A 14,468-nucleotide genomic window follows, 5' to 3' on the forward strand; every position below is an offset into this window, starting at 1 on the left:
AAGTAACCAATACTTTTTTTTTTAATCTAACCACTGAGAAAATTTAAATGTTTCCCTCTACCCCCACCCCCAACCCACCACCACTGGATAAGGTATCTTGTTTTACTGGGCGGGGGGGGGGGGCGGTGGTGCAGGAGGGGGAGTTGTGTGTGTGGTAAACATATATATAATAAAACATTTGCCATTTCAACACTTGGTTGTTTTTGGTGTTGTTCTTCCTGCCGTAAATACATGAGGCATTTTTCTCATTTTCTTTTTAAAGATAGATGTTGTTGTTGTTCAGGGCTTTCTAGATGATTCTGACTCATTAAGATAGATAAACCCATCGCCATCAAATCAATTTCAACTCAGAGCAACAGTGTAGGACAGAGTAGAACCGCCCCACAGGGTTTCCAAGGAGTGGCTGGTGGATTCGAACTGCCGACCTTTTGGTTAGCAGCCGACCTCTGAATCATTGAGCCACCAGGGTTCCATAGTCGGTCTTAAAATCCTTGAGTTCTAGATTCCGAGCTAACTTCATTTTATGAGATGCATGAGAGGAAACATGTTTTGTTCTCAGGGTAAGAGAAGAATGTGGCAATTCCTGGGGAGGCTGTTGGATCCCAGAAGACTAAGGTCTTGGGGCCTCTGCAGGTGGAAGGTTTGCCCTGGGGTTTAGCTCCTCGGCCACTAGCAAAGAACTAAGCACCATGGTTTCTAAAGCTTCACCAAAGATCCTCGGAGCCAAATCTGATGTTGAGGGTGTGAACGCCATTAGAAGCTGCCTTCTTTAAAAATCCTGTTGTAGTCACCTTTTGCGGCATACGGAACTCCTGAAACTCTAGAAGTATGTGACTCACAATCTCCCTCTCTCTTCTTTACTTATCATCCCTCAGGATCAGAGACAAAAAGCTTTCACCATTTCTTCTCTATCATATCCTCCTCCTACCTTAAAGAACAGCTGTCAAATTGGCTCAATGGACTCTATGGGATTTTGATGGTCAGTAACTTGAATTTTTCTGGCTTTAGAGCCTAGAGTACTCAAAAATGGCCATCAGTGAGAATAACTAATAGACTTTCTCACCTTCCTTCTGAAATTTATATTGGAAATTTACATGGCTCCTTCATAAAATATGAAGAATTCAAGATGCGTATGCATTTTAGATTTGAAAAAAAAAAAAAAGACAATTTTTAAGGATTCAAGATAAGGAAGATCAAGAATTTCCTACTTAACTTTACCATAAGCAATTTGGGCATATGCTTGATAATGCAATATTAGAAATTATTGTTAATTTTAGTAACATTTTAAAGAAAGTAATCAAGTTCTAAATGCTGGGTATTACCGCAATGTTTTAACCTTACTTTTCAGGTATTTATAATCTTATGTGGAGACAAGACAGTTATATAGTGAATAGTCAAGCAGTTTATGATTAATTGCCAAAATGAGAGTTATGAATACTTAATTTCCCATTCAGTATCATGAAAGACCTAGGCAATTACAGAATTTATTCTAAAATTTATTTAGATGAAAAAAAATATGACTAAACTCTAAATTGGTAAGATAATGCAACTGAGAAATTCACGGTAAAACTCAAACAGATTACCTTAAATTCTGAATAGAAACAAACTTATTATGATATTAAAACTGAATTTTTGTCCTAAGGCTAATACGGAAATGAACACCAAAAAAAAAAAAATACATTCTATTTCTCTTTACTTAGAGTTTTTAGTTATTTGAACATTCAGACCTTTTGCGTTTTAACTTCCTCTGAGAACAATAGAAAATATATTCCCACCCTGCTACACCGTAAGGCCTTATCAGCCAGTTCCTATAGAGAGGGAAACCCTTTCAGCGGGAAGTTTGACAACAGGGTTAAAATCAAGATTCTATCAATTCATGATGAAGGTTAGCATTTTACTAATCGATAAATGTTACATATTTGATGGACTTACGTGTACTTAACGCTTAATTCAGTTGTTAATTTATTAAATGCAGAATTTACATTTAATCTTTCCACCCACTGAAAATGTACATAGCTTAAAAGACACAAATGACCTACACAATATAAATGTGTAGGTATTTCAGTATATGATGTAGAAAGGAAAAAAAAAATCACTATCTGGTCCAAATTGTTATAAAAACTCAAGCCTAGATTTCCCTCTCTAGTTGGCATTTACTGAATTCCTGGATTCCACCAATTGTTTTTAAATTCTAAACAGTGAGAAATGACTTCCTCGACGTAGTAGAAACTACAGACATCTAAATCACTTTTTAAAGCAACACCAACCAACCCATCAGCTGTCATTACTTGGGAAATATGTAGTTAGGATTAGAAAGTAGGAACTCTTTGCGTGTGAGCCTGAAGGCATAAATACAAATGTCTACACGACCCGCCTTAGCTATCCTTGCCAACTGAAGGTACAAAAAATTACACGGTTTGATTAGAAAACCATATGTGAATTACATTCGTATTTTTCCCACAATCAAAGGACACAGATCAAAGTTGGGTTTCACCACCTTGCTGCTCTCTGAAAAGGCATCCTTTCCTCAAAATGAGACCACTGCCTGGGTAACAGCTCAAAAGTGATCAAAGCCAGGAAAACTCATTTTGTAAATTATTTAGGGACTTGCAAACACATTTTATTGAGAGCCCTGAGGTCACAGCAGAGAAAAGTATTGATGTATAGTTTTGCTTCATGCCTTGCCACCTTTCTTTCATTAAAGTGGTTTCATTTGGGGATCCACAAAGAAAAGCAACGCTGTACTAAAGGAAGGAAAAAAGTTTGTAGATTTTAAGCTTTAATGGAATAGTTTCAGCAACTTAAACTTCCTTTTGCCTTTAATCTATTTCCATGTTGAGACTCGAGGAAATATTTTGGAATTGAATCTTTACCAGAAAGAAATCAACTCTTCTTTTCAAAAACAGAATTTTGTTAGATACAAGAACATGCATGGCCCATGTGTAACACAGAATTAGTAAAAATGGCATTTCTAGAGAATTAACACAGACTTAGTAAAAAAAAAAAAAAAAAAGGCTGGGTTTGGGTCAGAAGACTCCTGGATGAGGGGCAGCAAAGCAGAGTAAAATCAAATTAATTGCAGGAATGTTCTCGCTCTCACCATAGATTTACCAACTTAGATAATGGAGGGGGAAAAAAGTCCTCTTGGTTATAGACTGGGTTTCTCCACAATTTTTAAACTGACAAAATATCTGTTGTAGGGGTTGTATATACTATGCAGAAATATCATTACAAGTCAATATTTGACTCAATGAAGAAAATAAAATTAAGATCTGCCCATCTGCCAATACTAAGTTCTCAACCTTGTTAAAATAAAAGCCTTTTCTATACTTCCATAAAAAGGTCCAAAGATACATGCAATGCCTGATATTGTCCTATAGAATAAATGCTCTGGGAACAGCAGAATCTTTATACCACTGCAGGCAATTTTCTTTAGGGGAAAAAAACTCAGGAAATGCAGATGATTTGAAATGCAAATGAAAACACCATTGTTCTGGCCACAGTGATTGGTTCAGGAATGGCTACGATCCAATTTAAGCAATTTGGAGTCTTGGCTGAGATATTGTGCTGTGCCTAAGAGTCGTCTCCCTTTCTCTGCTGGACCTAAAACTAGAAGGTATGGCCCCAGGGCTGTCAGAGCTGGATCCCTCACCACACGGAAAAGCTTGAGAGAATGAAGCTGCCATCTAGAGAGGAGTAGAGACTATGGGGGAAGTGCAAGTCAGAACAGCATAGAATTCCCAGCTTCAACCAAACCATAAAAGTATAATCTATGATTTGGGGAGGTAAACACACTCCTATTTGAAGATGGAATAAACGGTATTCTGCTCCCTGATCTCCCCCTTCCCTGACTGGGTTAGTTCCTATCGTACCCTATCTTCTTCTTAACATTTATCTGACCTGTAATTACTTTCATGGTCCTGACACATAATAGAATCTCAGTGAATGCTTACTTCCCAAGTGAATGAACCAATAGATGAATGAGTTCATTAATACAGGACCACACTATACAGTTAATGAAGGTGGCCTAGTTAGTAGAGAAGGGAGCCCAGCAATTCAGAGCTGGCATTGAAAAAGATGTCATGAAATAGCTCTGTAAGCAACCAATCTTTTATGGGATAATAGAAGAAAATGGGGCTCCCATAGGAAGAGGAGTCCGGAACTACAAAAATGGGGCAGGAGGCTTTGGTTTAAAAAGCTGGAGAAGTTGGGCCTCCCAGCCATCAGATCAGGCCTTGAGTCACCATGTTCAGAGTTTGACTGATTGCAAAGATAAGGACTAGTCTCAGCTCCCTACAGAAGACTTCGTTTTCATTAGGCAAGTTCTGTTTTTTGTTTATTGAGGCTATAAAAATGCACAATAAGACTTACATTTTGTAAAGTGACTACCACCTGGTCACCCTGAGCAGTTCAAATCCGCTAGGCGCTCCTTGGAAACTCTATGGGGCAGTTCTACTCTGTCCTGTAGGGTCGCTATGAGTCTATGAGTCAGAATCGATTCGACGTACTGGGGTTCTAGGATTACTCCAGTATCAACAGGCTTTTATTTTTTCCTTTGCTCTGAAGTTCAATGATTGACTGTTGAATACAATAAATATTCATTGAACACCTTTTATGTTATTGGAACCATTCTAGGGATACTTAACTATACAAAATGCCTTACCTCGTAGAGTTCACATTTTAGTGGGGGAAGGCATAGAGGGGGAGAGAGACAATAAACATGTAAACAAGTATACAGTTTTCAGGTGGTGACTCCCACTGCTGGCCATGACCAACTTATCTTGTATCTGATTAACCATTCTATCAAATCCAAGTATATATAAAGCACGGAGAAGGCACTACAGCACAACCAACTCAGGCAGGACTTGATGGGCTACAATCCCCAAGAGAGGAAAACCCAGGAGATAGGCTCCACATTTACCCTGGCTTTTTCCCTCAGCAGCACATTTTCCCAATTGCAGCACAGAGGAAATGAATGCAGGCTGAATATGGAAGTCTTGTTGAGTAAGGAGACAGAGGTCAGCTTTTGGACCAGTCAAAGGATCTTGAACTTGAAAGGCAAAATCCTTAAAAGAAGGGAATCACAGAAAAAGAGATCTCCCTACAAATGCCCCTCAAGTCATTACCTGATTCAAAATTTTCATGTACAGTCAAGATTCAGGGACCCTGGGAGAAAATAGCAGCTAGGAGGCTAAACAGCCAAACAGAGACTTAGCAGCTGTGAAGTGCTGGGGAGACAGAGGCTGGAGTTTGTATTGCGTTGGACACTGTCCTCCCAAGATTCATATTCTTCCTGGAAGTTCAGAATGTGACTACATTTGGAAATAGGGTCTTTGCAGTTGGAATTAGTTAACATAAGGTCATACTCTAGTAGGGTGGGTCTTTAAACCAATATGGCTGGTGCTTTTGTAAGAGAAGAGGCACAGAAAACACCATCTGATGACAGAGAATGATTGGAGTGATGCAGCCACAGAATGCCAAAGATTGCTGCCAATACCCAAAACTAAAGGAAAGGCATGCGGCCTTCAGAGAGGGCATGGGTCCGCAGATACCCTGATTTGGACTTCAAGCCTCCAGAGTTGTGACAGAATTTTCTGTTGTTTTAAGCCATCCAGTTTGTGGTACTTTGTTATGGCAGGCACAGGAAACTAATACAGAGTTCAAGATGCAGTGGTCTTGGTAAACACTGGAGGCTTTAACTGAAACCCCAGAGAGGCCAAACCGCAGGAGCAAGAGCTATACCCTAAGAGTAAAGGGAAAAATTTACCAATAGGCCAGATCTAACGATGCCTGCAATCAAGTCTCAAAAGGATCAACATTTGCCAATACTCCAGTCGCCTTCCAGGAAAAGAAAAAAAAAAAACCCTCTTTGGAGGAAGGTAATAACAGGCTACAGCTTCTGAAACGTCTCATTCACAATGGCCAGTATTCAATCAAAAATTACAAGTACCACTAAAAAACAGGGCCAGAGACCCCAACAAGAAATAGGGAATGTTTTGATAACAAAAATGGACCCAGAAGAAAGTGAAAAGACAACCTACAAAATGGGAGAAAATATTACAAACCAAAAAACCTAGACTGAAGGTTAAAATAACAGACAATAAGGAGCTAAACCTGTTGCCATCTAATCTATTCTGACACATAGCACCCTGTATTGCGCTGGGCAAATCTGCTGCAAAAGGCCTCTTTAAAGTGTTAAAAAAGCAAAGATGTCACTTTGAAGACTAAAGGTGTGCCTGACCTAAACCATAGTGTTTTCAACAGCCTCATATGCATGTGAAAGGTGGACAATGAATATGGAAGATGGAAGAATTGTGTCTTTGAATTAGTGTTGGTGAAGAATACTGAATAAACTATGGACTGTCAGAACCACAAATTTGTCTTAGCAGACGAAGTACAGCCAGAATGCTCCTTAGAAGAGAAGACGGCGAGACTTCGTCTTGCTTACTTTGGACACGTTAACAGGAGGGATCAGAGCCTGGAGAAGGACACCATGCTTGGCAGAGGGTCAGCAAACAAGAGGAAGACGTTCAATGAGATGGACTGACAGTAGCTACAACAATGGGCTCAACAGTGGCCACAGCAATGGGTACTTTGTTATGGCAGCCACAGGAAACTACAACAGAGTTCAAGTTGCAGTTCAACACAGCAACAATTGTGAGGATGGCACAGGACCTGGAAACATTTTGTTCTGTTGTACATAGGGTCGCTATGGGTCGGCCCTGACTTGACAGCACCTAACCACCACAAGGAGCCAAATTCATATGGAACACAAGTTAAAGTATTTTGATTCAGATTGCTGAAAGCCTAGGAAAAATCTAAGTTAATCAAAGTAAATCCTGTGAGGTTTTGTTTTTTTTTTAAAGAATTTAAAGGTGGAGGTGGCAGGGAGTCAGCTTGTCTCTGGTTAGCATGAGGCTGCACTAATGAGGTTCTGAGGTAGCCTGTGTCTTCAATCAATTGCCGCCACAGCAGCAGCTTTTCATCTTCCAGAAGGCTCCAGTTCTCCTCTGCTCCCTTCCCTCCCAAGTGTGGGTTTCAGAGCCACAAGCTTATAGCCTATAAGAAACCCAGCCCGGAAGCCAACTTCCCTATCCCTCTATCTTGTGGAGCGAATGAAGGAAGCTATGCTTAAGAAATTGTCAAGTACAATGAAAATTGAAAGGAAGTGGTCGATGAGAATGAAACAATAGCCTTGTTTAAAAAAGGAGAATTTGATTTACCAAGTTATAAGCTTGTAAAATCTAGTCTTTTATATAATTTATGAGGCCTGACCATTTTCTTCTCAAAATTTGTTTTTCATTAGCACCATTGTAAGCAAAGACTGGACACTAAAGCCAATGTGGTTCATTGATACCAGCTCTGGAAAATGTGGTTAGAACTTCAAGTCATTCGGATTCTACGAATGTCAAAACTTGTGATATACTACTCTGAACAAAGTCAGGTCAAAATTCATCTCTTAATTAGTTATGATATTAAAAAAAGATTTTTTAAAAATAGAACAAAATTTCAAAGAGAATGTTCAACCCAACATGTTTAAGAACTTGAAAGGCATACATTTAAATGCAGTGGATAGAATTAGAATTCTTTCTTATCCATGAAGACATTTCTAAATGACTCTACACACATGGACTTTGACAGCCTCGTTCTATTTCCACCAGATCTGAATAGAGGACATGTCTTTAAACATATCACAACCCAAACATTGCATCAACGCAGGTTAACTTTCTTTCAGTGAGATTTCATTACTGTATTGATTTAGTCTCTTTACTAGACGTTCCAGCAACTCACTCTATCCTTTATGTTAAAAGCTTTAGAATATTAGCAACAGTGACCGATTCCTCACTTGACATCTCCCATGAGATAAAACAAAACCGCAGTGACACCATTCCCCTTTTTACTAAAAGTCGCTGCCCAACTTCCTCTAATCTCAGCCTAGTTCATAGGACATCCAGAAATTACCTAGTTGACCCTATGCTAATTAAAACCCTGGTGGCTCCGTGGTTAAGCACTCAGCTTTTAACTGAAAGGTGGGATTCAAACCCACCAGCCACTCCCCAGGAGAGAGATGTGACAGGCTCCTTCCATAAAGGTTTACAGCCTTGGAAAACACTGCTTCAGGGTATTAAATAGACTACTAGGCAGGCTTTGTGAACGAAATTTTTATTTACATTGTATCTAGAGGCAGATACATAAATTCTTATACAATTAATTTCCAAAAATGTGCAAGAAATACTATAATTTGTTTACAAACCAAAACACATATTAAAATCAATGGACTTTGGATCAATCACACTGTGGTGTTCTCAGTACAAATGGTACACACCTGATTTAAAACATACAGAAAAAGTGTAAACTACAGCAATCTGGATTGCAAGTGTTAATTTCATGGCACTCCAACATGACTATAAAACTTCTTTAACCCAACATGTATATTATTACAAAATTCTATAAGAATTTTTCATCATCTCTGGATGTAGAGTTTGGGACACTTCAGAAACAGCAACTACCACGTTATGATTAATAAAAAGGATGTTTGTAAAAAAAAAAATCTTTATAGGTTTAAAAAAGTATTAAAAGAAATCATATTTTTAATTACTAGAGTACCAATACTTTATTTTAGAATTTTAAAGTTACTTATGGAACTGGCAATTGTTCCTTATTACAGTATTCAACAAAACTCTCTATTGCTGGTAGTGTGAACTCATTTTCTAATTAAGAATTCACATTCGATGAAAAGCAATTAAGATTCAAATGAAAAAAATTTTGAATCATAAAGCAACATCTCTCATCACATAGTGTGAAATGTACTATAATTTAACATTGGCATTTCTGAAAGTATTGTTAAGAAAAATATTTAGGCTTGCAGGACTAAAGAGACATTGCATATAACCTAGTTAAGATTTTAGTTAACTTATCCTATTTTCTTAATACTGGCTCAGAAACTACCAAGTATATTTTATATTTTATTTACTGTATGCCAATGATTTAGCCTTTTGGCACATTATTTTCTTTAAGGGCAAGATGGTTGTTCTGTGTAGGTGGTTTCCTTTAAAACTATTTTTAGCTCTGTGATCATTTCCTGTGATAAACATTTTTGACTTTCTAAGATTTCAGATTATTGCACCAAATAGAAAGAGAATAGTTTTCCTTAGACAGAAAGAGAAACAGTAAGAGATAGCTTTACCAAGTACTTTCTATAGCTTTCTTATTATTTGTAAAAATGCATAATAGTGTCCCAAGTAAGCCTGAAAATAGCTTCTGGCCTCCATCATGTTTTATAATGAAACATTTGGGAAAAAAAAAAACTCTGATCCATTTATTACAGGAAATTGATACAGCTTTCCTGTTTTTTTTTTCTTGCCTTGAGCGCAGAAGCACGTATTTAAAATCATAGGTTGCGTTCATATGTCATCTAAAAAACCATTCAACAGAATTCAAAACTTTTAATCAAATTGTATGTAGACCAAATTACAAAATGAAGACGAACTCTCTTTTTCCACTTCCATTTTTAATCAGACTGTTCTAAAGTCCTATACAGCCAATCCTTCACACTGTGGTGCGCTGTTTACGCCAAAGGGCTATTCCTCTATGCAAAACTAGAAAATATTGCAATATCCTTCTCTTTCGTTTTTAAATTTAATTTCTTGGCAAATACTTTGCTTTTTATCAATATACTATAAGAACCTAACAATTTCAAATTGGATTATAACAGGGCATGCTTAAGTATTTTTATATTATGAATATACGAAAACACATCAAAAATTAGCTTTCTGAATTAGAACAGTATCAAGATTTGCCCTCCAAAAATGCACAAAATACAATTTTAAAAACATTTAGATGAAAACTAGAATAATCTTGACACTAAATTGCTCGATGTTAGACACATGGCATCATGAGGAAAACATGGGGAACAGGCTATGTCCACATGATAAAGCAGGGTTCAGGGCAGCCCAAAGACCTCTGTGCACTATGATTTCACAAAGAGTACATGTAAATGCTTCTAGAAACGTGGAGAAGCCATGCCAACACTTATTATTAATACACAGTGACTCTCTGACAATACCTGCCATCTAATATAGATGCACAGGGACTTTTAACTCACCCTAGATATATTTTAAATTGTTTAAAAATAAATAGTTTTGCAAAAAAAATAGCTTAAATGTCTTGCATTAATTTGATAACAAGTTTACAACTCTGTAATAGTTCTTAATCCAAATAGCTTATAGTGAACATTTATATTATTACAGTATACTCCATATTCCATCTTACTAGGTGAAAACATATCAGAAAATGAAAGAGGAGTCTCCATAACAAGGTACAATCAACAGTCTACCAAAATTAAGTACCTTTTCCCCTTTAAGTCAAAATTTATCACACCACCATGGTGTTATGGCATTACACCTTTTCTTGACATCTCAATTCTGACCCTAAAAACAGAGAAAACAGTGGGGACACGGATATGTTTGAACGACAAAGACCCTTGTCCTTGTGTTTAAATGGGGGTAGAGATAGGAAAACTCCAAGTGACAAAGGAAGAAACACCTCGAATTACATGTTTCATCTGAAATGGAATCATTTTCCTTTAAAGCTGTGTAACTGGAAACACTTTCTGTACAGGGCAACCCAAAATGCTAGAAGACAGTATTGTGCAATGAATAAACACTCCCCATTTCAACTAAAAGTATTGGGATAACCACCACCACCACCATAACGACCAATTCAGACAGAGAAAATGATTAATTACCGATCCCAAATTACTTGAGACTCACCTAAATTAAAAATAAACCAAAGGAAAAAAAAAAAAAAAACTTTTTAAATAGCAGTATATTATGTTAGGCAATAAGACTTCCTTATATCTGATGTGGTTTTAGTGTTTTCCTTGCATCATGCTCAACAATTTACATAATCTTTCAACTAGAGTCATTTTTTTATTCGGGGGGGAGGTTAGGTGGGGTCAAATCTAGCATATTTTAATAGAATAATATAAATCCAACTTAAAAACAATGCTTGCTTTTTATCCAAATGAATTGAAAACTTTATATAAACTTTAATGCTGCAAGAGAATCCAGTTCATTAATGAAAATCAGCTGCATAAGCAAGTTCTACCCAAGAAAATGCTGACTAAGGCTAAATAAATCACAAATAAAACATTTTACCAAAGGAAAGTACAGATGACACACAAAAAAACTGCTATCACAGGAAACTATGATCAACTAGCATTTCTTTAATAAGAGCTCTAGTTCCACAGGGCTTTATATTTATGCCAATTTGTACCAGAGTTTAACGAAAGAAAAGGCAACAATTTCTAAATTGGTGGTATACATTTAAGAATTTTTAATGTAAGGCCATTTTTTAAAATAGACAAACCACAAGATAAAAATGAAAGCAACAGAAAAGTTCAACTTTTCACAACAAAAAACTACTACAATCTTAAAATTAATTAAGAAATGAGTGTTATCAAAGACATGTTGTAGCTCTGCCTTCCATTATCCAAGATGATGTCGATTCATAATTCTAAATAAATCTTTCTAAGGTATGAGATTATAAAATCTTGTTCAGTGTACATGTAAATCCTGTGTTTTTCATGACATGGGTATGCTTCTTCAACACTACCTTTTGAAAACCCGCCATTTCAAGAGACAACAATTTTCTTTCTGTAAGTTTTCATTCAACTTTACTTAGGGTTGAATACACATGAAATGTGCTTTTAATGCATAAAAATCACAGTGGATAGCAGCAAAGGACTTGGAGCGGGGATTAAGGAGAATCTGATCATTCACATTGTGATTATTCTGCACATTGAGGAAAGATAATTCACACTTCTAAAACCTCCAGACTTCCCTTTTGAAAGAACAAAAATAAACCCAAGATACCTTGCCGACACTTCCCCACACCTAGACATGTTGATGACTCTTCTACACAGAAAACTGAAATAATTACGGCAGCAAAAGATTTTGATAGCAATCAAAGTTTGTAAACCGTATTTCAATCTTTCCCTTGTTCCCAAAGTGCAATATGCAGGGTCCTCAATCTTTCAGTAGTGCTTCTCTTGTAGATAGTCCTTCATTTTGTTTGGCAAAGGCAGTTTCTGGATCAGGTCTATCCTGGTGTACTGCCGTATCACGAAACGGCACAGGTACTGCAGGGAGCGCACCTGCATGAACCGCGACACCGGATTGGTCAGCCTGACCGGGTAGGTCGCAGAGCCGGGCAACCGAGACCGCGAATAACAAAAAGCTCCGTTTTCAGAGTCCCTGATTGAATGTTCAATGAGATCAACTATCGACGTGTGTCCTTCCACATCGGGCTGCTCGTAGAAGCTAAACCTACCATTCGAGTGCTCAATCCTAGTGTGAAGTGTTTTGCCATGGGAGCGGAAGCTCAAGCTTAAAAGGTAACGGTCGTCAGAACTGTCCCGGACGAGAAAAGAGCCATCCGGCACGTTGGCTAGCTTCCCTTCTGCTTCCCAGCGAGTAATGGGTCCCCAGTACCATCCTTGTTTCGCAAGTTTTTTCAGCTCCTCAGTCAGGCTTGTCACCACCATAGGACCACTACTCTGCACTGAGTCATAGACTCTTGCCACCCCGGGAGCAGAGTTGGGATCAAAATTCAAATGACAGCGCACACTTTCAGACACATGGGCATCTGTGCCAGGGATTCCGCTGAAGTTCCTTTGGATTTGATGATTCTGCATTGGAGGTAGCAACGGTGAGAGTGGAGGGACATCCTCGTGCCTTGCTCTGGGGCTCTGCAACAGGACTCCCGTGGTGCCAATCAACAAGCCGTTCACCTGCTGGTCCGCAAAGACGTCGGGGGCTGCGCCCAGGTCCTGGTCTACCTGACTCTCCTCTTCAGGGAAAGAGCCCCCTCCCCCTGGAGGAGGGACTGCAGAGACTTCCATGGGGGAAGAGCTGTCCACACAGTAGCTCCGCGACCCTTCCAGGGGATACATCCCCTCATCTAAAGGCACAGTGTACTGGATGTAGTCCTGAGGCACGAGTCCAATAACTACAGGCACATGGTCGTCAAGGTGAAGATGCAGGTCCCCGTTCTGAGAGTCTGCGCTCTTCAGGGAGCTGGTCTGCTCTTGGCACACAGTTTCAGGCTGCAAGTCATGGAAATCCTTCCGGACCCCGTTCAAGGCTGGGGTGGGATTGGAGGAGTGGACCAGGGCTTTGACCCTCACCTCCATCTTGATGCACGTCTCCTCGGAGTTCGTGGGCCGCAGAGGCCAGGGGGTCGGGCTGTAGTGGTGACTGCGGAGCGAGGTCGACCGTATGGGCCTTTGGGCCCTCACGTCTTTGAACACGATTGGGGCTGAGGAGGAAGAGAAGGTGTCCTCATCGACCGAGCTCCCGGAAGGCGCACCACCCTTGCCTCTCTGCTTCTGTTTTGCAGAAAGCCGCCTTTTTAGCGTACCCATGAGGCTTTCACTTTTCGATCTAGTTTTTCCACTTTTTTCATCTTCACTATTGATGTCACAGCTGGCCATATCTTTACCGTAGCAGCTACCAAATAAGGAATCATCTTTCCCAAAATCACTGGCAAGTGAAGGTTGTTGTACTACCATGAAATCAGTTTCTTCTTTACTTTTATTCAAGTTAAAAGATTTCCGGAAGGTTTTAAGACTAATTTTCTTCATTATGACTGGTCACCTAATGCAGGGGGATCAATTTCTCTCTGGGATATTGTCCCCGAACATCTGAAGAGGCTGCAATGCTGCATCTATGTATTTTTCCAGCTTCATTTAACCTCTGGGGCCATTTTCTGAAGGGGAAAAAAAAAAATCACATTAAAAAATACTTCCACAGAAGTTTTACTTTACTCACAGTCTTAATCTTTTAGCTTCTGAACAATGACACCTGAGAGTTTTCTTAAGACTATAAGCTTTGTGAGGAAAGGGGACTTTTTTTCTACTGTCATCCAGCAGATCACTGCCTAATATATCGCTGGCATTCAATAAATACTTGATAGTGCTTAAAGAACAATTCCTGGTGCTGTCTTTTCGCACCTCGATTTTTGTTTTATCCTCAATATAAGGGTCTGCGTCCACGTCTTTCCTAACTCCATCCTATACAGGCCCATGCCCATGGTCAGCACAGATTCATATGCTTCTCTTCTGCCCATTCACCAGTCTACGTCCCAACAAATAGTGAAACACTCACATAGAAGAGCACGCAGACACAGGTAGATCTGGTAGAATCACAAGCATAGTCACTCCTCAACAACGTAAACATATTTTAAAATATTTAAACATCCGTAAAAACAAATAAAAAAGAGCTCCGTAATCTGATGAGTTATCTGGAGAAAGCCTAGACAATTTCCGTCTCTGCTCTTGAGTTCCACCACTTGTCTACCAGCTTGTAGTACTGTGGTGGCTTGCACGTAGCTGCAATGCTAGAAAGCTACACCATTCATATTTCACATGCCAGCAGTGTCACCCATGGTGGACAGGTTTCAGCAGA

The 14,468-nt window shown here is 39.0% G+C and overlaps 1 protein-coding gene across 3 annotated transcripts in view; it reads right to left on the reverse strand.

The window, feature by feature from the left end:
* Nucleotides 1-7,035: 7,035 nt before the first annotated feature.
* Nucleotides 7,036-14,468, reverse strand: part of SOCS6 (suppressor of cytokine signaling 6) — a 38,281-nt gene continuing 30,848 nt past the window's right edge. For all 3 annotated transcript variants that reach the window (XM_064294405.1, XM_003406252.4, XM_023543734.2), the window contains exon 2: nucleotides 7,036-13,770. In XM_064294405.1, coding sequence (XP_064150475.1) covers nucleotides 12,038-13,645 — 1,608 coding nt within the window. In that variant the 5' untranslated portion in view covers nucleotides 13,646-13,770 and the 3' untranslated portion in view covers nucleotides 7,036-12,037. The remainder of the gene's footprint in view (nucleotides 13,771-14,468) is intronic.

The sequence above is a fragment of the Loxodonta africana genome, chromosome 11 (assembly GCF_030014295.1).
Source record: "Loxodonta africana isolate mLoxAfr1 chromosome 11, mLoxAfr1.hap2, whole genome shotgun sequence".
Taxonomy (NCBI): Eukaryota; Metazoa; Chordata; class Mammalia; order Proboscidea; family Elephantidae; genus Loxodonta; species Loxodonta africana.